The following is a 23,334-nucleotide window of genomic DNA, read 5'->3' as shown; positions in this document are numbered from 1 at the left end:
GCAAATTCTCTGTTTTATCTGCACACCTTAAATGACTATCTATTATGTGTGTTTATCTTTTTACTCACTCTCATCTGAGGCTTAGATTACAGGACTTGTCAAATCTGCTGAGTGGGCTCTGGCTCTTGGCAGAATGCTGCCATATTTGGGATGCCTGTCTGATCGGGCCGCTTCGGGCGGGTTTTGTTGTGGTTAATCCGGCTGGAACGTGCCGGCTCGGTGGTGTTGGGCTTCAGCAGAGGGTATTAAACAACCGCTACCACCGCTGTCGGAACAGACGGATGTGTGGAAGCAGCAGGGACAAGGACAGGGGAGCCATGGCCTCGTTCAAGAAGTCCTTTGAAAGCCTGAAAGGCACGAGCCACTCAGCCGCAAAAGGAGTCACCGACAGTGCAGGTACAGACTTACAGCTATAGGATCACAGAAATCTGATGTAAGATCTGATAGTCAGAGCAAAACTTCATAAATGGTTTGTCTTTTTTTGGAAGAATTGCATTACAATATACATAATATTTGTATCTCTCACAACTGTTGAAAATGGTCTTTAACATGTTAAATGACTCTGAAATCTTACAAGTTGCAGATTTTTTTGTAGTTAGCTAAAGTCTTAAAAGGTAAGAGTTTTAACTGCAATAGTCCCTCCCACCCCACTTTGAGGTCAGTCTCTAAGACCCTGTCATGTGTTTCCAGTGCAGGCAGCTCAGGAAGCTGTGCAGCAGGTGGCAGACTCCTCCAAAGAAACAGCCAACACAGGTAGAGTGCACACTCCTTTGTCTTTAAAGTGCCATTATGTCACAATACATGTATAATTGGGAGTAGGCAGGACTCAGAGCAGATACAAACCATCAGTCGGTAAAGCTTACTGGTTTAATGATCATTAAAACTAATCTAATAAGGTATCTCTCAGAGTTAGACAGATGTGAAGCACTGGAATTAAAGTAATGCTATTACTATTGAAGTATTATTCTACTTCCCTCCTGTCTATGATAAAGCACTTTAGTGAGAAGGCTTGGTTCAAAGTGGTCTCAAAGAATAAATCCTTAGATTGTTACACTAAAAGAATGATTGCCTGAATGTATAACATACATTTCTTTTATATAAATAGCTCATATTTTTCTCTCATAAGCTTGCATAGCAGGTGAAAATAAAAGTTTGATATCCTTAATCAATTGCTATGCACATTTTCTCTGCCTAACAGTGACAAAATGGTTGTTTAACTTCCTGACTATTTCTCTTCTGCTTTACTCTGAATCGTTTTGAAGCTGCTGATGAAGCCAGTAGGCAGACTCAAGCAGCCATAGGAAAAGTTGCGGACAAGGCCACAGACACCATCAAGGAGTTTGGACAGAAAATGGAAACCAAATGAAAGAATGAACCATTGGAGCTGAAACACTTGAGCCAACTTGTCTGGTCCATAGGTTTTTAGACAAGAAATAATGTTGGGATTAAAGAATGTTGGCATCAGAAAACCTGAACAAAAGTTGCATACTGTATATATCTCTATACAGCTAACATTCCAAAAGAAATCTTTAGAAATGGTCTTTTTTTTTCTAATTTTCCATTTGTGTTTCTTGGTTTATTATATATTTCATGACATGTGAATATTTTGGGAAATAAAACAAATACCAACTTCTTTCTTGAGCTCTTAAAATGTGATATCCTGCCACATACAGTTGCGATAACACTTCAGAGTTCTGGAAGCCCTGCATCTGTGCTGCATCCTGTTTTTGCACTGTGAAGAGCACTCATCAATGAATCACCACGGTCATTATTAGGAACACATTGCTGAGAAGATGGCCTTTGGCAGGCTGATGGCTCCTGATGAGAGTGTGATCAGAGCTGTCTACCTTGGTCCTCAGCAGCACACCTCCCTGCAACCCACCACGTGGTTGCTAGGCAACAGAACTCTGTGGCGGCCTGGGATTGGTGGAGGCCTTTGAATTAATGGTGAGAATACTTCAGTCAGTACACAGTGTTCTGGGTGAGATGCAGCCCACAGCTCTACAGCAAAAAAAAAACCAAGACAGGGAAGATTGTCAAAAAAATGAAAGAAATATAAACATCCTTGTTCCCACATAATTACTCGAGGCGAGCAGAATTACAGAGGCTTTAAAGAAATGAAGAAATGCATGTCACAGAGCGAGAGAGGTTGGAGGGAGGAATACGTATGACAGACTTGGTCTTTTACAAGTGTTTGTTTGTGTGGGAGGCACAGCTCTGCTTCCTCCAGGCTCCTTCAGCTGAAATTCTCTGTCTTTCATGTACAGTTTCAGCAGAGCACTCGTTGTTCCAAATATTTCTCATAATTCTTCCACAAGACCTGAGTTAGCACTACTTTTGTGGATCCTGTAATGAGCATGTAATTATCTGCTCTTATGAAACACAAGTATAAGTGCAGTTGTGAACCTTTTTAGTGTGCTTTTACTGCGATTACCCTTTGATCTCATTACATCATAGTGGTCAAACAAATCTTCACAGATACGCACATTACTGCCTGACTTAATCAACAGTTATTTATTATTAAGAAGAGAAATCCCTCTCCCGCATACTTCACCCTCCCTCCAGAAGTGCTCATACTCATCAAGTGACGTGAAAGCTTTTATTACCAATTTATTGCTTTTCTAAAAATGTTTGCAGCAAAGCAAGTTCACAGGTTTATCTTTCTGCATACAGCTGCTTGTGTGTTGCTGAGAACCTGAAGTAATTACTATGATTTACTGATGATTAGAGAGCTGAGCAGAGATTTTGTCATTACATTACCATTCACTGCCAGAACCCGAAGGTGGTTTCCAGGGAAACTGGAAATCTGAAGCTTTTCAATAGACACAGCCACAGTCTAAAGAGCGAGGCTTGCCTAAGATAGATTCTTCTAGAGACAAACCTGTATCCACTGCAATCAGTATCAATCAACAGGGGAGATGTACGGACAGATGTTGATCTCAATCTGCGGTGAGATTTGAAATGTTTCACCTAAATGTGAAGAAGAGTTGTGGAAAGGCTTCAGTCTGATTTGGACTGCTGAGGTATGTCTTTGACTTGTAATTTCTACAGTTTGTTTTACTATGTTTGTATTTAAAGTTAAAACCTGACTTCTACTCTGGATTCCTGCATGCTTTTGGTGTTATGTGATCATGGACTAAAATAGATTCAAATAGGAGCGCTGCTGATATATTATCAGGGTAAAAAGGGCTGACTTATAATCAAACAGTAAAATGTCCTGTAGAAACAAATACATTTAGCATTTTAAATGAAGTATGATAAAGTGGTTTATGAAAGTATGCACTGTAATTTACAGTGTTCTATGATACTAAAACAAGCATGCGAACATTATCCATCAGGTAGTAGCAGTGATGTAATTTGGTAACATACTGAATAAGTGCTTGGATACTTGACATCAATTTTGTTTGACTGGATATTTTTATCACAAAAACAAACTGTGGTTTTATGCTGCGCTCAAGCTCGGACTTGTTATCAAATACAAATTGCACAAACAGTGTGTCTGTGCTGTGTTGTGCCCTGCAGGTGATTCTACCACTTTAATGCGGAGACAGAATGGGAAGTCTTAAGGATGAGATGAGAGGTCTCAAAGAGGAAGACCAGCCCTGTGAGAAGATGGATGATGGAGGGTGTAGACTACGCACAAGTCAAGAGGCAGCAACTCAAGAGGACTATCAGCCAAAACTGCACATGGATGCCAGCTCTGCCGAGGAGGGAGACAAAACCCCAAAATCCAAATATCAAGTGTTCTCTGCAGGGGGGTGTGACAAGACTGACCAATCAGACTCCAAACAAGTAAAAGACTGTACACAGACTGATGCCGTGTCTGAGACACAACAGCCGGAAGCAGATAAAACAACAGCAGCTATACACAACAATGCAACAATCTCTGTTAAGATCCTGAGTGATGGGGATGACAGAAGAAAAGATGCAGATACTGAGAATATCTTGGTCCCTATGCCATCGACTCATAATCCTTCAGACCCACGTTCCCCAGCTCCCTTTGGGCAGCACCACATGCGCACACAGGTGAGCCTGGAGGTGGTCCAATGCCACTCAGCAGCCACCAGCCCCATGACTCCTCCTGAGGGTGGCCCTTCCTTCTTCTTCCCAAGTTCTTTGAAATGTGGAGCTGTGGGGACTGACACTAAAGATGCCGAGCTGCAGGTGGGTCAGCAAGTGGAGTTCTGTTCTGTTGCCACGTCCCCCATGACCCCAAAGACGCCATCGACCACGGCTTTCCCAGAACTTATCGGGAAGGAGGCGGCGATGAGGGAGGAGAAAGTAAAAAAGAGTGAGGAGAGTGTCCAACAAGAGAGTTTCCCTGCATCAAAAACAGAGGCAGAGTCGGAAATAACTGATGCTTTGAAATCCACCACATCAAAGGAGTTGACTGAAGGCTTCAGCTCAAATGGATCTCCAGAGAGCTCCACCGACTGCCCAGCTGCTGGGTTAATAGATCCACAAGTAACTCTGGAAGGTAGTAATCAGCATTGTAAGCAGCAGAGGATGGGCAGTATGGATCAAGACATTACAATCTTGGTGACCCACCACGGCAACAATGAGGCGGAAGAGGAGGATAAGGTTGAGTCATCTTTTTATTCCATCGAGTCAGAGATGGTCAAAATAGATGAGGAAGTTGGAGAAAACAACAGCAATGTAAAGACAGAGGATGGAAAGGAAAAGATCTCCACAGAGACTGTTGCTCCGGACACCTCAGGCAGAGAGCCCCCTTCTCCTGCTACATGCGTGGAGTCTGAAAAATCAGAAGCCAAAGAAAAAAAAGATGCATGTGATGAAACTTCTGTGACAAAACCTCCCATCCCAGAATCACCAGCTCCCTTTGGCTGCCACAACATCCGCACACAGGTGAGCCTGGAGGTGGTGCAGTGTCAGTCTGTGGCCACCAGCCCCATGACCCCTCCTGAGGGCGACCATGCCTTCTACTTCCCCAGCTCTTTTGGAAAATGCAGTGCAGTGGGTGCAGGAACTAAAGACGCTGAGCTGCAGGTGGTTCAGCAGGTGGAGTTTCGCTCCGTGGCTACAGCGCCTATGACCCCGAGAACGCCCATCGCTACAACATTTCCCGACATCAAGAAGGAGGCCAGCATAGAGGAGAAGATAGTGGAGGAGGAAGAGGACGTAAAGAAGCAAGTGGAGGAGGACAAAGAGGAAGCACCTAAAAAGGAGGAGGAGGAAGTAAGTGAAGTGAAAAAGCTGGAAGCAGATGAGGAGGACAAAAAGGAGGCAATAAATTGTGAGGAGAAAGGTGAGGAGAATTGTGAGGAGCCGGTGCAGGAGGTGAGCTGGGATGAGAAAGGGATGACGTGGGAGGTTTACGGGGCTGTGGTGGAGGTGGCTGTGCTGGGTTCAGCCATCCAGAAACACCTGGAGAAACAGGTTAAGAAGCAGAAGAGGCAGTCCACCATGCCTCCCCCTCCTCCGCTCAACCCCTCGGCCACGCCCCTCGCCTCGGAGCCCGCCCAGGGGGGCTCGGGTTCGGGTAAGGGCCAGTTGGGGAAGCGAGGAGCGCAGGGCAGAAAGGTGAGCCGCCGCAGAAGAAACCCCTTCCGCCTGCTGATGGAGAATATGCAGCAGCCACACTGTTGCTCCAGAGCGCATACCACTGAGTGACAAGAGAGTCATGTCAAAGAGCAACAGCTGGCTAAAAGAAAAAGGAAAATCAAATCTGATATATAGTATGGGGCTGTGATGCAGTGCATTCACTGATTTACTTCAACATTGTGTTGACAATGTGAGAAACAAAAGCAGCTCCTCACACAAGAGAAACAAGCACAAAAGCATTTACGTATACAATTTGTACCATAAAGAATTCATCATTGAGAAACAGCCATACACATTTTTTCTTGTTTTCTTTTATCTCTTTTTCACAGATTTCCTGTGACGTCTCTCTGCCCTGACTGACGGAGTAATGGACTCTATGTTTGGGAAAACGAGAGTGATATATCAGTGTTATTGTTAGCTTAGCTCTTCTCCTTTAATGTTTTTCAGCCAAACCATTCAGTTGTTCACTGAGTAATTTTAGATGTTCATGCCTTTTTTCTTTTTATACCTCAGACAATATGAAGCCATGGCAACCATCGTTCCTTCTCCTGGTTGCTAACAAGCTTAACAACTAAAAGAGAGGTGATAGTTGTAGAACGACAGTCTTTGAGTGTGATTTATTACCTTGATGGCGGTACAATGTGGAGGTGATTGTGTTTAGGATGTATGGAAATTTAAATTCTAAATGTTGCTTGATTTGTTTTTAAGAGGAGTCTCTACCATTAATGCAGGCTTTTGTATGTCTTATATTCTGCATTCAGATTTGGCACAGTGTTTTGACTTGTTTGTATTGTGAACAGTATCCAGATGTACTGCTGACACGCACAATCATCTTTTGAGAGAAGTGATGACTCCTGATATCAGGGTGTTTTTAGTCATTATATCTTACTATATTTGAATGCCATTATAAGTGATTCAGTTGTAAATGATGTGATGAAAATAACTTTTAATGTGTTTTAAATCTGAGGTTGTTACAGTGTCAGTGATGTTGGTGTTCATACATTAACTTCATGAAAGTGGGATCAAATCCACAGTTGAAGAATTGGATTTTATTGTCAGATTGCACTTGTGATACATTCTTTTAGTTGTCAGTAAACGTAAATAATCTTTTCAATCTGCTGCTTGTTGGAAGTCACAAAGTCACTGTGCATGAGGTTTAATTTTAGCAACAAGAAAACTCAAACACAAATAAAACATGCATAAGATTTTGACTAACTTGCAGTCATTAATAACAATCTCATTCATACACTGACATTATGCAATATTCTTATCTTTTCCTCTTTTTTGATTTTTGTTCTTGCAGCATTTGCTGCAACAAAACTTAGCATTGCGTATTGGCATAACTTAAAAAGTTCATTTCAAAGCAAACCAAACAGTTTTTAAACCACTGTTTAATATATTAACAAAAATAAAGTGATTGACATGTGCAAAAAGGAATTGTTTTGTTTGCTTTCCCACTGCTTCAGTCTTATTTTTTTTTATCATATGTATATAAATTAGTCTCTACACAGCTAGCTATAGGAAGAGTCTGCTAGATATGAAGCTCAAGCCAGCAGGGAATTAATTAATTAATTAATTGAGGACCAGAAACAGGGTAAAAACAGAGCTATTTTCTAACTGTTGGACAAACAAAACAGATCTCGAGCTAGCAGACAAACTATAGGCTATTCCTTGTGCTCAATACACTGTGTGATATCATTACATCGTTCTCACAGAGTAACGACTCCCATTTGGTTTTCTTTGTGCTTGAATGTTTAGATAAAGTAGTTAATCACTTGATAAGCCTTGAATCTTGTGTGAAATCCATAGCTGGACATCAATGATACATTACCATTGGTCAGAACACAAGGTTATTAAAACATAAAGACTCCATCCAACACTGTAAATTCTGGTTGATTTGGTTTTGACTGATTATGTCCCTCTGAGGCCTCTGCTCTGTGCCTCTGTCTTCATTATTTCCATCACAGGTCTGTGGTGTCAAACACAGGGTTAGTAAAACCCACATGAGGTGTGTTGGGGTTTCTCATCTGGCCCCGCTGAGCCAGTGCTGCACCCAGAGGCTCGATGTACTCTGGTGGCCTGCTATCCTCCTCCTCTTCCTCGATCATGTACTGATGTGCAGCAGACAAGTTTTAAAATTAGACCATATTCTAATATTCATAAGAACAAGTGATGATGGACTTCAAAATGGAAAACTCACCATGTTAGATTTTGTGCCCTTTTCAGGAGCAATCATGTCATCATTATAGTCCAGGGAGTTGAGGCTTATGTGGAAAAGAACAAAACATACAAATCATCTCTGTATATCCAAATAATAATTTCAGAAAGATGTTTCCTCTTTCAAATTAGTCTTTCTGATTTAAACAAAGGTTATATGGTACTGCTGGGAGCAGAAAGCCAGCACTCGGTCACAACATGCTGTCGTGAACACATTGACAAAATGTTCATCTGGAAATCATCCCAGTTTATTAACCAGCACTGCCACAGAGTGCAGAGCGAAGTCCCATGTCACTATGAGTCACCTCGTCAAACTGTGGTCAAAGAGCAAATAACTGCTCTCAAAAGATGGCGGAGATCATCACAGAGTGGTTTTCTGTACCTGAGTTTGTCCACATCGGAGCTGTCCTCATCTAAATCCAGGGCCAGGGCGGAGTCAATGTTGAGGTTGAGTACAGGATTAGCACTGTGGAGACAAACACAGTCAAAGTTAAAGGTGATATTTCAAATGATTTATACATTCATTTATCGTAATGAATTAATGCTGTTGTTTCCTCACCCCTCCATGGTGTACTTGTTGGTTCCAGGTACCACAGGACCACTTTTCTGGTTGTCAGAAATCACCATGGATGCAGAGTTCATGGCTTTAGCTGCCTTCATCTTCCTATTGTAGCTGTAGTGTGAAATAAGTTGATTAGTAAACAGTAGCTCTCATAGATGTTGGTACTTTGGATATTGAGGTGTCAGTAAAGCCACACTTCCTGTCCCTAACTTTATTCAAAATGTCCTTTTCTTACCTTCTGCGAGTGCACAACAGTGAGGTGGTGAGGACAGCCAGCACGACGACGAGGCCTCCCACCATCCCCATGAGGGCGAACTTCAAAGGGTCTATTTCTTGGTCATTCACAATATCACCTATCAGCTGAAGCAGAAGTAAGAAATCTGTTTCAAGTACATTGTTGTTTGTAGGTCTTTATGCTGTCAGAGCTAATCTCTGTAAGCAGATATCTGCATATGAATTTAGAATCTGTGTGCAATTTTGGTAGTATTGACCGGTCACATTTGACAAGGCTTTGGTTGCATGTGTGTTTTGTACTGTTTTCATATCAAAGTAAAACAAACAATCAAATAAAGGTCTAATTCCTTATTTAGAAAATAATTCTTATTGTTTGGATGCTCTGTTGATGTTTTGATTTATTTGATTGTCCACTTAGGAAACAGGAAATAATTCACTATAACATGACAGAAAAAAGCCCCATGCTCTCAGAAAGTAAAACTCAAAAACTGGTTGTGCTCACAATGTTCTGGAGGCCGAGGTCTACCAGTTGAACAGATTCTTTAGATTCAGTGAGAATCTTTTCCACTTCACCACGGGAAAGAGCTGTCCCATTGGTGTAGACAAAATATGTCACCATGAAACTATTTTCTGCAGCCCTGAGAGAAAAATACAAAGAAACTCACACTTTAGCTTAAACATTTAAACTTTATCTATTTAAAATCTGAAATCAAACTCCTGTGGTTGTGCTAATACTATGATGATCTTCCACAATATTATTTTTTACAGGTGCACTGGCGCCACCTGGTGAACAAGAGTATGTCTAAAGATGAACAGTTGAAGTGAACAGTTGACAATCATGTATGTACTGTATTCACAGGCACAATATATTTTAATGTGAGGTTAGAGGTGATGTGAAAAGTAACTTGCCTGGATGTTCCACTGCTGCTAGACCTGATTCCAATAACTTCAACATAAGCTCTGGTGGCAATAGTAAGCAGTCTGGAAAAAAATCCAATAAGAAAAAGAACAGATTTAATATGAAAATTAGAAGATGCTTCAATTCTCAGTTGCCAAATGCAAACTTTACTAAAACACAGTACAGCAAACACACCTGATGATCTCAGCACGCTTTCTTTCAACCTCGTCAACTGTAAATCTAAATTCAAGTTCAACTCTGAAGGATTCATCCACGGTAAAAATCTGCAAGATGAAAAGAACAGAAGCATTTACATAGGCTGTAAGTTCTTATCATATCTCTGGTGTTTATGTCACAGGTGATATTTTATCATGAAAACACATCACTCACGTCCAGTACGGTGCTGGAGGAGAGGCCACCGGTATCAGTTGCATTTATTGTAACCAAATACTTCCCTTTCAGACTAGTATCGAGCTTTTCGGTAGATCTATGGAAAGTTGAAGATATTATGAGTTCAGCTTTAGACAGATCATGACAGACATACTGTGTATAATTTGTCAAGACACCCAGACTGATAGAGACACATAGTATGTCTCATTCTAGTAGTTTTGAGTCTCTCTATGGTTGTTTTGCATCCACATTGTTAGCTGTTTATTTGATTTTTCAGTTCAGAAGTCTATTTAAATCCATGAGTGCAACAGTAAACACCAAAACTTGTGAGGAAAACACATGTTTAAAGCAGAATGAGGTATGGCTGTAAAATTATACTCACTGAATAATCCCAACATAAAGGTCCTTTTGCTGTGTGGTGATGGCCTCAAACAGTTTCGTCTTGATACTTATTTGATCATGCATGTCTTGAAAATGGACAGCTTCCACTGTGAACTCAATCTGCTTGTGTATTCCAGAGTCCCGATCGATACCCTGAGAGCAGCAGGACAAAATTATGAACAGCTTCTTCTCTGGGTCCGATTAGTAATAATCATTTATTCCCACCTTCTGTAGTAGACAAAACCTTCTCACAGTGGAAAAGAAGAGGACTGAAGTGTTTCAGGGATCTCTATGACAGTGACTACTTCTCTAGCTTCAACTCTCTCTGTAAGAGATGTGACCTGGACCGTTCAAATCTCTTCAGATACTTTCAGTTCTGCCACTTTGTGGTGAAACAGTTCCCTTCATACCCTAACCTCCCATGCAAAACACTTTGGGAAAGCCTACTGGATACGCATCTAACTCAGAAGGGACTGATCGCTAAAGTTTACAATCAGATTATAACTGCAATTGATATCTTTTCTGCAATTATAACTAAATGGGAAAGTGAGTTGAAGATGAACTTGACAGAGAATTGGTGGGTAGGTGCACTGAATAGGGTGAACACATCTACGTCTTGTGCCAGACTTGGTCTTATTCAGTTTAAAGTGGTCCATAGGATGCACTTTAGTAAGAGCAGATTAGCTAAAATATTCCCAGGTCATGACCCAAGATGCAACCGTTGTAATTATCCTCAAGCAGATTTACTACACACATTTTGAAGATTTCTGGTGCTATGTTTTTGCTATTTTAACTATAGTTTTAGGGATCAAGGTACAATTGTGCCCTCTTCTGGCAATCTTTGCAATCCCAGCCAAACCCATCCTATATGGTACCAAAGAGAAGGATATTATTGCCTTTACCACTCTTCTAGCGTGTCGTAGTGTAGTTCTTGCTTGGAAATCTCCAAATTCACCATCTCAGTCTGCCTGGCTTAAGGACGTGATGTATTTCTTAAGGCTTGAAAATATTAAATATGCACTGAGAGGCTGAATAAGAAATAGCAACCTTTCATTTCATATTTTCACAATCTATCAGTGTTGCCCACTGACTGAGACACGTCTGGTAACTTGCACTGATTTATCTGGTCCTCTGTTCTTCCCTTATCTGTCTGATTAACTGTAAATCCATTTAACTACTTAACTATAGTTTTACAATAACAATACTGTACTATAAAACTTTATGTAATTGAACGTGAAGGCCATATGTGTGGGTGCATTTGTGGGTGGGTGTTTTGATTTAATTTGTTTGTTGTTGTTTGCTTTTGTTTTTGCTTTGTTTTGTTTTGTTCTTGTTTTGTTTTTGTTACGCTTTTTTATCTTTGTTTGCTTAACTTTTCTGTCATTTTCTTCTTTACCATTGTAAACTGTCTAACACAAAAAATGGAAACATTTGTTCTTTGATTCTTGTATGTCACATTGTGCATTTCCACCAATAAAATATGTTGAAAAAAAATAAATAAATTATGAACAAGACTTTCAGGACTTCATGTCACATATCACATTCAAAATCTGAAATCAAGTGGCTTATTTGTTTTTCATTCATACTCACAGTGACGCCTGCGATTGATGTCCCTTTGCTGGCACTTTCTGACACCATAACTAAAGTACAAAGAAGAGAAATAACTTGTAAAATCACAGACTGACATCTCAACTTTGATTTACAAAGTGACGAATTCTGCCCCAAATATATAAATTGTCATTTTTACACCTGTTGAATAGAAAAATAAAAGTTTATAGGTTTAAATGATTTGATGTTGCTGAGCAGGACAATATCCCTTCAGGTCAGCAGTCACTATGGATTGTTTCTTTAGTCAGTCCTCTAATCGGTTATATAAAACAACATTAATAATAATAGTTTTTTTTACTTTTTTCATTGACAACATTGCTCCTAATGTCTGTTATAAACTTATAGATACTAAAGCTACATAAAATAATCCTCTCAGATGCATCACCAAGCTAAAAGTGCAGGGGATGAAATCACAACAGCTAGTGAACTCATACTGTGTGCGAAGAGAACAAACTGTTCGTCTAAGAAGACCTTGTGATGCAGCTGAAAGGTCCAGTAAAAGAATATGCATATGCAAACAATAACAATATGCAATTAATGTGTTTCTCTTGTGTTGAAGAGGTCACATTTAAAAGAAAAGTTAAGATAAAAGTTACATACAATTATTCAGATTTACACTCACCAAAGACAGAATCTGAGAAAATGAATTGAGGTGTGTTGTCGTTGATGTCTTCAATGTTGATCACCATTTCTCCTGAAAAGTTCAGAAGACAAACACAGTGAACCAACTTGTGTGTGATATGTGTGTTCGTAGGTCTGTATTTACAAATTATGACAGCATGGGAACATTGAGTAAAAACAAGCTTCAAAAACAGCTCCGAGTTGACCTGTTGTGGCACTGCTGCTCTCCCCTTGCTCTGTGTACACGTCCACCACCATAGCCTTCACCACCGCCTGGTCACATTGTTCATAATCCACTGTGTGCGACAGGTTGACTCGAACATCTCCAGTAGGATCGAGGACAAACCAGCTGCAGGGTGTGAAGGAGTTGTTACACCTGCAGCTGACGGACTCCAGCTCGTAGACCAGCGAATGGTTCCCATCTTTGTCTTCCGCTGTGAATCTCCTGATGGGCTCGCTGATGGTGGTGTTCTCCTTCACTATCACAGGCTCTGCTGGCAGAAACTCTGGCCTCTCATCATTTACGTCCAGCACGTCCACATCCACCATCATCACGACCTTCTTCTGCTCCAGATCTGTCGCCTCTATCTGCAGTTTGAACTTTTTGCGAGCGCTCTCGTAGTCCAGCTCATTGTCCGGGTCCACGGTGATGTTCCCCCTGTAACCGTTTGCCACTGCGAAGGTTCGAATGATGAAGCTGCCGAAACTTCCGCTAATGATGCTGAAAGAAATGCGGTTAAAGTCGGTCGTTTGGTCCAAATCTTCAGCCTGAACGGATCCCACAAACGCACCTGAATGAATGAGAAAAGGAAATTACAACCCTGACACACAGTTATAAACAGTTGAAAGCGTTGCGAAGGGAAATACTTGCCTTTTACTCCTTCTTTCACAGCGAACTTGTATGAAGGGGCTTTAAATTGGGGTGTGTTGTCATTGACATCCTGAGACACATCACAGGGAAAGATTGGCAGTTATCTTCTTCACCAGGAGTCACATCGTCAGTAACATGGTACCAATAATTTGCAACAAGACTAACCTCTACGTTGACGATGACTGTGACGAAGGTGGACAGTGAAGGAGTACCCTTGTCGGTGGCCGATACATTGAGCTGGATCCTCCCATTTAGCTTTGGATCCAAGGCCTCACGATCCAGTTCACCATTGTTTGTTAACACGCCGGTGTTTGGGTTGATGGTGAAGTTATTACTGTGATTGCCTGGTACGATTCCAAACACAATTTGGCTGTTTTCTGTATTGGGTTCATCGGCATCAGTAGCCTGTCCAAAGAAATAAACATTAAAAGAAAACTGTTAAGAAGCTGGATTTCTTACTTCATATTGCAAGTATGCATTGTCAAAAGTATGTGTACACCTGAGAGTACTCCAACATGTGAACTACGTATGAACATTAATGTGCCTTTGGGAAGTCTTTTCATGTGATTTTTGACAGGAATTCATCCACGACAGCAGCAGCCTCTGATGTTAGTTGATAAATTTGGCCTAAAGTCAGCATTTCCAATGTGCTGTAAGGAGTTTAGATAGAGATTCTGTACAGCACAGTCAAGTTCTTGGACTTGACTATATTGACTTGTTGTTTTAAGTCATGAGGCATATTTGAACAGTGATGCCTTCAAGAAAGTGAGCCAACTGCACAGTCAGCTGACCTGAACAAAAAAATAAGAATCAGCAGCTGATGTGTGAATTATTCCTTGAACAAGAAGCCATGGTAGTCAGCAATCCTGTTAAATACTGTATCAACACCTTCAGTATGAGATTGTAATACTCACTGCTCTCTTATTGTTCTTTCCCACTTACCAATATAATGACTTCAAGCTTTCCGCCCTCTTCAACAAACTCCAGATAAGAGTCTCTGTTGATGACCGGACGCTGGTCATTGATGTCAGTCAAAGTGATCTCCAGGACTGTGGTGCCGGGCTTGCCATCTGTGTCTCTGGCCTGCAGAGTCGCTAAATACAGAGATCTGAGCTCGCGATCCAACAGAGTCGCATTATTCACATACACTGTGCCCGTATGTGGCTCCACATTGAAATACGGCAGTCTGAAACACAAGTACACATTGTTCAGTGGTGTTGTGTGCACGAGGTAGCACAACAGTGGCTGCATTCAAGTAAATTGAAATTGGTTCAAGTGTAGACACACATGCTGTCAGGAAGAAGTTTGTAGGTGATGTTGCCTTGATCCATTGTGTCAGGATCCTCTGCCTGGAGAGAAAAAACACATGGAGTCCCTATCAAGGCTTTCTTACAATGAAGCTCAAACTGACTACGAATCCAGATGGTTAAGGACTTACAGTAATCTTGGCCACTTCTGTCCCAACAGCAGAGTGCTCAGTCACCGTCAATTTATACGTGTCCTCCTGGAACGTGGGACTGTTGTCATTGGTATCCTTTATGGTTATAGTAACTGTAGCTGTGGAGCGGAAGCTGGTTTTTTCCCTATCTATGGCGATCACCTTCACCATGACACATGCAAAGGAAACACATTACACAGGGAAAGAGATACAAAAATTATAATTATGATGATTTATGATTTATTTATTTTTTTTGAAACTATGTTATTACACATAGCTTGTTTTCTTTTCTTTTTTTTTTAAGTTTTACCTCTAGAACCATCTGCTGCCTTTCTTCAAAATCTAGTGTTTGGGGCTTTTTGACGAGGAGCTGAACAATGCTGTCTGACATAGTGAAATCAGGTTGCACAGAAAACACATCGCTGTATTCTCCCTCCAGGATTAGATCGGTTTGGGAAATCTGTGAAATCCCAGAGCAACGTATTCACTTAGCACTCATTTCCACATGCATTACAGGAAAAGCTAATCTTTTAGTTGATGAAATTCCTCTTTTATTCTTACCTTGTCCAGATCTTTGACCGTCATGTTGATGGGAATAGACCCCAACGAGTGCTCAAGGACTTCTCCTGTGAAGTGACTTGCCGTCTCACAGGGGAGCTCGTCTCCTGTGCCTACACACTTGTAAAACTTCGGCCCGTTGTCATTCATATCAAGGATGTTGATCAGTACACTTGCAGTGGTGCTGGCATGGATTCCCTGGGTGTTTGTTTTAGACTCAGTGGCCTAAAACAGAACACAGTATAATAATCTTAGTGTCTAAACATTTTTCAAAAAATTACGATTCTCAATTGAATAGATTCTCAAGACTTGATGTTCACATTCATTTTAGAGGTTGTTTCAAATTTGTGGGACGTCTTTGTTTTGTATATTACATTGCACACCCTACATGCGTATGATATCCTGATTACAGAGTTTTGTCCACTACTTGTATACCATTATGACATCATCTCCTTTTAGATGTTTTTTTTCTCGACATGTTTTCATGTTTTCGGAGTGAAAATAAACTTCAACACATAACTAAGTAAAATCATGCTTCATTTTGCTTTTCTGTTTCCTCTCTTCCTTTCCTCCCACCATCAAGACATCCCCCACACACTCAACCTCACTCGGATTCCACCGTGACAGCGCCTGCTCTGTGTCCAGTGACCCTCTGCTCATTCTCCCCTTCTGCTTACAACCTACTCCACCAGTAAAACAAACAGCAGGAGCCTGTCCCTCCTGTCTCTTAAAGGTGTTCCTCGAGGAGACTGAAAATGCCTTTGAAATACTACTACTGCTGCTACTACTACTACTACTACTACTACTATCCAACATCGTTTTGCTGCTACAGCTGTTGATTGATCAGCTGGAGCTTTGTTTTGATCTGAATGGGCTGAAAGAGCAATGAGCAGTTCAATAAAACTATATTTTTAACATCTTTATTGCCAAGAGTTAGATTAGAAAATCTGCCTACCAAGACTACTTTATTATCATGGTAAATCATGTTTGTTTGAAATGTAAAAGCAGCTTTCTGTTTGGATTTTACAAGGAGTTGTGTATTGTGAGGTTGTCAGAGTCTTGGACAGGGTCAGGCTAACAGTTTCCTCCTGCTCCCAGTCTTCATGCAAAGCTAAGCTGTTCACCTGCTGGCTCCTGCTTCACATTCCATGTACACGGCAGAGTGCTATTGCTCTTACTATTTTACTCTTTGCAAAAATGTTGAATTGCTCCTTTCGATCATGATACTTCAGTGTTAAAACTAAAAATATAGGGACGGAAACTGTCAAATAACCAAATTTTGGCACAGTAAAACTAAGTCGCGGAGGAAATATTCACAAATTACTAGTACTACTATAATAGGTAACTTTACTGTAATTTCTTAGGCCAGGTGTTGATATAGCATTCTGTGCCCTGAGAACATGCCCGACATCATACCTGTTATAAAATATTATGAAAGATATTACAAATAAAATATAAGATTCAACAGATAAAATGTGAGAAAAAGTAACATTACACAGAGAGAAGGACATTGATATTAAAGTAAGTTGTACCTTTACAGTCAGGGTTACAGTATCACCGATAACTTCTCTGTCAATTGCTGATAACACAGTTATGACACCGTCATTTTCTGAGATTGTAAACAGGCCATCTGCTGTGGAATCTTTCAAATAATGTGAAGAAAAAAAAGTTTTTAATTATCCGCTCACAGGCAACAATGACTTGTTCTAAATCAAGTTATTGTGTCTCACCTTCAATGCTATAGATTATGTTATCATTGATTCCTGTGTCCTGGTCAAAGGCCGTCACTCTGAACACAAACTGGTCCTGGCAAAGGAAAAAAAGAGACTCTTTGAAGGCAGAAACATAACAATATGGCGACTCAAAGCAGGTTCACCGCCTGTCGATTTCACAGCGGACTTTTCACATATTTATTTTTACCTGCATGGTTAAATACTCTGGGTCATGTATCTTATTGACAGTAAGACCTTAATTCCTTTTTCATTCTCTCTGCATAAAATATGAACTCACCAAAGGGGAATTTTCTTCAACTCTCCCTATGTAGGGAATGCCGATAAACTGTGGGTCAAGATCTGGGACGTCCACAACCGTAATGAAGGAAAAGACTGACTTTGAGAAGACCTTTACTTCATCAAAATGACACCTTCCTCCCCCATCCTGTTAAGACACATACAAAGTCATTTAGGTTTTTATTCCATAATATTATAAACTGGGAAAGATTTTGATTATCATTGACTAATATAGATAAATTATAAGATAATAGATGATTATGATTAACTTGACATTTAAATTCAAATTAACTGAAATAAAGAGAGAGTTTGTAAAAAAAAAAACAGTAAATTGATAAATCGGTTTTGACAGTATGATTAAATGACAAAGCACAGAAAAACAATGCATTTTCCATATGAAAGGAGTACATAATTGGGGAAAAAATAACAATGACAATGAGCAATATTTAGGCCTATAAATCAAACATTTGAAAATGTTCTGTATTACATCAGTTACAGAATGGGTATTAAATTGATCAATTCTCTTTTTTTTACATTCAAAAGGAACAGAACCCCCTAATTTTACATCCTAAAGCCTTTTTTTTTTTTTTTTAACTTTTTAGATTTAGGGTTTTATGTGCATGGGCTCTATGGGTTAAAACAACTGAATTAATTGCTTACCAGATTAAAATAAAGCTGTGTAATTCATAGGGTGTCCCAGTCTACTATTATGTTAAATTATTAGTATTATTTAATCATGAATGCAAGTTTGTTTAAGAAAACCACACCGTAAAAAGGAATATTCCTACATTTTGAGAAATATGTCTAATGAATTTCTTGCTGAGACCTAGATAAGAAAAATGAGATCACTCAATCCATTTAGTATTAAACTGCAGCGTGGACATGGCTAGCATAGCTTAGCTTAAAGATAGGAAACAGAGGGAAACCACCTGTTCTGGTAAAAAAAAAAAAAAAAAAAAAAGGAGCGGTCTAAAGGTAAATTCCTTAACATGCCCCTAAGGCTTCCAAAAACTGTATATTTCATTTGATACCCTACCAATGAAACCACATCTGGTGGGTTTATGTGTGGCTCTATTTTCTTGGCCAGGAGCAGCGACCTCCTGGAATCTTCTTGTAACCACATGACAATAGACTTTGGATGGAGCCAGGCTAGCTGTTTCCCCATTGATTTCAGACTGCTAATTTAAGATAACGAGAGCCTAATGTTTACAGCATGGAAAATGTTTTATCTTCTAATCTAAATCTCAGCAAGAAACCAAGTAAGACTATTTCCCTTTGACGATTTGAGGAACCAGGAGACTGTGAAAAGGGTCATTTGCATAGTTGATTAAGACATCTTTCATTTTTAAGAGATACTTTGATACTATTTACATTTTGACCTAATTATTATCAGTGTTATATACATGGCAAAAACATGTGACACTTCAAACATTATACTTACAGTTGCATTAATCTTCAGGCGATAGAAAGTACTCAGCGAGGTATAATTCAGACGTCCATTTAATTTTACTTCACCAGTTAATGGTGAGATGGTAAACGGATTAAATCCATCATTTGGAGCTACCTAGAAAAAACGTGCAAATGATGATTTACAGGTTGTGGAACATCAGAATATAATATTATTGAATTGTGTATTTTACAATAGAGGCTTACTTCCTCAATGCTGTATCTAACAGAACCAGCATTTCCTATATCAGCATCAGTAGCAGCCACCCTGAACAGAGCTGTACCTACAATGGTATTCTGATGAAGAGGACAGGCAGAAAAGCAAAGGGGAAAAGAGTCAGACAAACAAACACAGAAATGTCTCATTTTTACATCATAATCGATTGACAAATTAATTATTTCCTCTCACACTGATGGTACATACCAGGTTAAATTGGCATGACATATGCCAACAGCATAATATATAGAGACTGATAAAACTTACTTCTCGGACTTCATAGTCATATGAAGGCTCCCCAAATTTGGGTGCATTGTCGTTGGTATCAGTTAATATTATAGTGAGTTTTGCATCTACCTGAAAGACATGATGCACTCAATGAATGTGATGAACACACTGATACAAAATAGATCACGAACACAAACTTAAATGTTACTTACAAAATTGAGACCATCTGAGACATTCACACGGAGCTTAATTATATCTTCAGTCTAGATGGATAAATGGACAAAAATACAAACACATGCTTAATCAAAATGAGCTTATTTCCAAGTGAAGGGTCTCTACTTCTTATCACACCATACCTCTCTGTCCAGTTGCACTTTGACTTTGACTATACCAGTGTCTCTTTCAACTGTGAAGTATGGAGGATTGGGCCCAAGAAGAGAGTAAATCAGTGTGTCACCGTCTGGGTCTGATGCTCTAATAGTAAATGCCTCACCGCCTATTAAAACAACACCAGTGGAACATGTAAGAACTTGTTGAGGCATAATATCACAAAGATTAAATAAAATCAGCTTTCTATATTTCAAACACATATTTACCTATGGGGATGTCCTCACACACGCTATACATAGGAGTAATGATCTCAGGACTGGTATTTGCTGTAGAAACACACAGTATTTGAATGATGAGCGGTGTTTGAAAGACAATGAAATAAATGCAATAAGATCAACTGGATACGCACCGTGAGTTAAGCTGATAAGGCACAACAGTAGTATACTCCCTGTGATCGCCTCCATGACTGCAAATTGAAAGGATGGAAACATTTTATAAGAAATAAAACAATGTATTCTCAAGTAATCATCAGAATTAATTGGACACTACAGTATTTTAGTAACTGAGTATTCATTCAAGATATTTATCCAGCAACAAAACTGAGAGTCTACAAACACAGCAGCTGATCTGAGGCTGTATCACACAAAGCAGTGCTTTAGGTGAAAGCTCACATTATCATGCTAATACTGACAATAGTAATGTGCTGATGTTTAGCAGGTACAATGTTCAGCATGTTTAGCATGTTAACATTTGTTAGCACAAGCCACAAAGTCCAGCTGAGGCTGAAGACTAAGTTTTTAACTTCAGAGAACATATTATTTCTTTTGATAAAACACCATCATTTGACGTTATTAGTATATTCAGCAGAGAGTTGAATAGTGAAATAAAATTTTGGAAGTTAGTGAATAATACAGGGCAGAAAACAGCTCCCACTCTAATTTATATGGGTTGATATTTAACAGCAAATTGCACTATTGGCCACACCCACGTTAATAGCTGCAGAGCAGGTGGTGAAACACCTGCAAACTTCCGTTTACAGAGAGAACAGAACAGAGTTAGTCTTTAAGACAGATTATATTGAGGAAAAGCAGCAATTACAGACCAAACATGTCACATAAAATTAAATTGGAAAATATGTTTATATCATGTTTTCCAATGTAAGCAATAATTTTCACAGAACAATATGAACATGAGTGTGGAGGCCTTTTTTTTCAGTTCTCGTAAATTCCCTAAAGAACAGAAGTTCTTTCTTTTATATTTGAGAAACCCCTTTCACACCTTTATATTATGTTTAAGGTAACTTTACATGAAATAAATTAAGTGAACTGAACTGAAGTGGAATTTTAACAAGCTAAAATCAGGTTGTCAATTTCCCCACCTGATATTGGAGACATTATAAATAAAGCTTTATTTGATGAATTGTCCTCTATTATTAACTCAGAGTTTATGGGAATGAGTTTTTGTGTGAATTATTTAGGCCATTTAGCGCTCATGAAGGATTTATCACTTTTTACACTTGGAAATCAGCATGAAGACTAAACAAATAAAAGCGCGAGGGATTATATATTTTTTATTTATAATCTTGTTTCATGTTTTGGGCGCCATGAACAATAATCAGGATAGTTTAAATAAAAAAGGCAATACATTTATTATAAAGTTATGTATCTTCAGAATATTCTTGCTTTCGGAACTGATCCATTTTGTTATACAACTATCAAAAGACAAGAAAAGACTATAATTATATTATATAGTTACATCACATGCTATTTTACCACATCCACTTCAAGATAGCGGCAGATTTGTTTAATTTCCCATCGGTTCGTTATCAACAAATTAAAGTACACATACAGTATATTGAGAAGAAAAATGGAAGTTGTCTTTTTTTTTCTACACTAAAACTTTAAAAAGGTAAATATAATTGAAAATGCAGCAGTCAGACTTACCAGATGATGTGACACAAAGAGCTTCTCCTTGACTGATGTCTGGATGAGACCTTTAGCCCCTGCTTCTCCCTGTGATTATCGTCTCATAGCTATAAACATAAATGATTAACGTGCAAGACACACAGTCAACAACACAGCACCTAAACCCCATCCTGTTTGTTCCCTGAAAGAAAAATACAAATTGGAAAAAGTTACATGAAAAAAAATCACAAAAAAAACTTTGCAAAACTATATATCAAATAGTTGCTCTCACATATGGCTCCATTATGGCCGTGGTTAGGTAGTAATGAGAAATAGCGTCCATACACCGAAGTCCTCTACCCATCTTTGACTGGCCAGCCCTACCAGGATTACATGGCATTGTGCCATATTGGATGAGCAGTGTCCATACCAGAACCACAGAAGCGGCCTGAACGGCCCTTTTGTCTGATGGGTGCTTGTGTTGTCATGGCAACAACTGTCATCTGTTTGCTTCCATTGAGAAAACCTGACCTGACCAAGGGCTTTTCTGAAATGTGTCTCATCAGAACCAATCAGTGGACCGATGTCTGGCAGATTCATGCCCTAATGAGCTCTTCCCAATAAAGCCCCCCACACCCTCCAGCCTACCCTCGTAATTAAAGGGCATCACACAAAGGATGGTGTTCTCTTGTGTCCACTGGCTTCATTCATAATCAAACATTTGCCTGGAAACAAAAGCACAGCACTACACATCTTCACTGTGATAGAAAACATTTGCCAGTGAATGGGACGTTTAGGATGGAGATAAACGGGGAAATATATTTGAAAAACTGTCACATGTACAAATGTTATGTTCAAAGCTTTTTATTTAGTTCAATAAGACCTATTTTAAAGAGAGTCTTTGTAATAACCCAAAAGTGTCTCTTTTTGTTGAAAAACGGATATAAACAAGTCAAAATATAGCCTAAGATACTTGCTACTCACTGTAAAATAATCATACACCATAACTGAATTAATAATTCAGTACCGTTCTCCAGGACAGTGGTCCTTTGAGTAAAATGCTCATGTGAGCATGTTAGCCTAGAATATAATGTTATATGATATAATGTTATATGGTGTGTTTACCACGGTCACCAGCACGGTTTAGCATGCGAACATTTGCTAATTAGCACAGGATTGAAAGTACAACTCAGGCTGCTGATAATGCCATTAGTTTTGCAAATGTATTGTTCCTAAACCAAACTACAAGGACAAACTAAACTTCTGGCCTGATGATGGAACTGGAGGAAAAGTCAGGGGACATGTGTGCAAATGTAATTGTCTATATCATACCAATGAGACATTAAACTCAAATATGAAAAAATATGAACCCAATAGTGTAGCTATAAAATTTAATAAAAATCCAACCAGATGTTATTTATTTATTACAGTTTGGATCAAAGTGGTGAGCCAAACAATCAACACATTACACTGCTAGAATACAATTCATTTTTATCAAGTTGTTTCTTTACTTGTTTTATTTTTGCTTCATAAAGAGAGTGTTAATTAAGAACATGTTCACATAGCACCTTCCCTAAACCACTCATCCAGTGGGCACCAAAATTGTCTGAACCAAATTGTATGCCAATCAATCTAATAACTGTCGAGGCATTGTACATAAAACCACTCATGTTAACTCTGTTGTGGTGCTAGAGGAAGTCCAGATGCACCTCCTCCGGGAAATGCTAATCTGTTCAAATGTCATTGCAATTCATTTAACAATTGATACTGTGTGAAATAGATGTCAGCCTATTTGAATTGAGATGAAAATGTCGAACTTTAAAAGAATCATGAGATCATGGTTGGTGTTTTTGACGGGGA

At 39.3% G+C, this 23,334-nt stretch overlaps 3 protein-coding genes across 5 annotated transcripts; 2 read left to right on the top strand and 1 right to left on the bottom strand.

Moving 5' to 3' along the window:
* The first annotated feature begins 213 nt into the window (after positions 1 to 213).
* Positions 214 to 1,633, top strand: adirf (adipogenesis regulatory factor). Its single transcript, XM_069696712.1, has 3 exons — positions 214 to 396; positions 691 to 753; positions 1,263 to 1,633. Exons 1-3 carry the CDS (start codon positions 282 to 284, stop codon positions 1,364 to 1,366), a joined length of 282 nt encoding a protein of 93 aa, XP_069552813.1. The 5' UTR covers positions 214 to 281; the 3' UTR covers positions 1,367 to 1,633.
* A 1,085-nt stretch (positions 1,634 to 2,718) lies between these two features.
* On the top strand, positions 2,719 to 6,773 carry LOC138620020 (G protein-regulated inducer of neurite outgrowth 1). Of its 3 annotated transcripts, none has more exons than XM_069696911.1 (3): positions 2,719 to 3,023; positions 3,523 to 5,541; positions 5,892 to 6,773. In XM_069696911.1, the coding sequence occupies exons 2-3, from the start codon at positions 3,553 to 3,555 to the stop codon at positions 5,916 to 5,918; spliced, it is 2,016 nt and encodes a 671-aa protein (XP_069553012.1). In that variant the 5' UTR covers positions 2,719 to 3,023; positions 3,523 to 3,552; the 3' UTR covers positions 5,919 to 6,773. The 3 variants fall into 3 exon arrangements, with proteins under 3 accessions (XP_069553012.1, XP_069553011.1, XP_069553014.1); XM_069696913.1 differs by having other exon boundaries at positions 2,724 to 3,023; positions 3,523 to 5,196; XM_069696910.1 differs by having other exon boundaries at positions 3,523 to 6,773.
* Positions 6,774 to 6,824: 51 nt separating this feature from the next.
* Positions 6,825 to 21,833, bottom strand: cdhr2 (cadherin related family member 2). The gene is made up of 32 exons (XM_069696914.1): positions 21,767 to 21,833; positions 21,514 to 21,602; positions 19,980 to 20,036; positions 19,837 to 19,896; positions 19,597 to 19,736; positions 19,453 to 19,503; positions 19,280 to 19,369; positions 19,003 to 19,092; positions 18,791 to 18,913; positions 17,351 to 17,497; positions 17,071 to 17,146; positions 16,873 to 16,982; positions 15,344 to 15,565; positions 15,093 to 15,242; positions 14,783 to 14,944; positions 14,632 to 14,693; positions 14,287 to 14,530; positions 13,510 to 13,749; positions 13,345 to 13,414; positions 12,680 to 13,264; positions 12,475 to 12,546; positions 11,835 to 11,884; positions 10,246 to 10,397; positions 9,864 to 9,960; positions 9,669 to 9,757; positions 9,485 to 9,556; positions 9,078 to 9,213; positions 8,577 to 8,701; positions 8,339 to 8,452; positions 8,162 to 8,245; positions 7,763 to 7,826; positions 6,825 to 7,673 (listed from the first exon to the last, which is right to left on the bottom strand). The coding sequence occupies exons 3-32, from the start codon at positions 20,032 to 20,034 to the stop codon at positions 7,524 to 7,526; spliced, it is 3,882 nt and encodes a 1,293-aa protein (XP_069553015.1). The 5' UTR covers positions 20,035 to 20,036; positions 21,514 to 21,602; positions 21,767 to 21,833; the 3' UTR covers positions 6,825 to 7,523.
* Positions 21,834 to 23,334: the final 1,501 nt, after the last annotated feature.

Source organism: Brachyistius frenatus, unplaced genomic scaffold (assembly GCF_029030835.1).
Source record: "Brachyistius frenatus isolate BFR_SWC_R1_liver_20210118 unplaced genomic scaffold, ASM2903083v1 Contig_22, whole genome shotgun sequence".
Taxonomy (NCBI): Eukaryota; Metazoa; Chordata; class Actinopteri; family Embiotocidae; genus Brachyistius; species Brachyistius frenatus.
The sequence above is the reverse complement of the archived record's forward strand: the minus strand, read 5'-3'. Positions and strand labels throughout refer to the sequence as shown.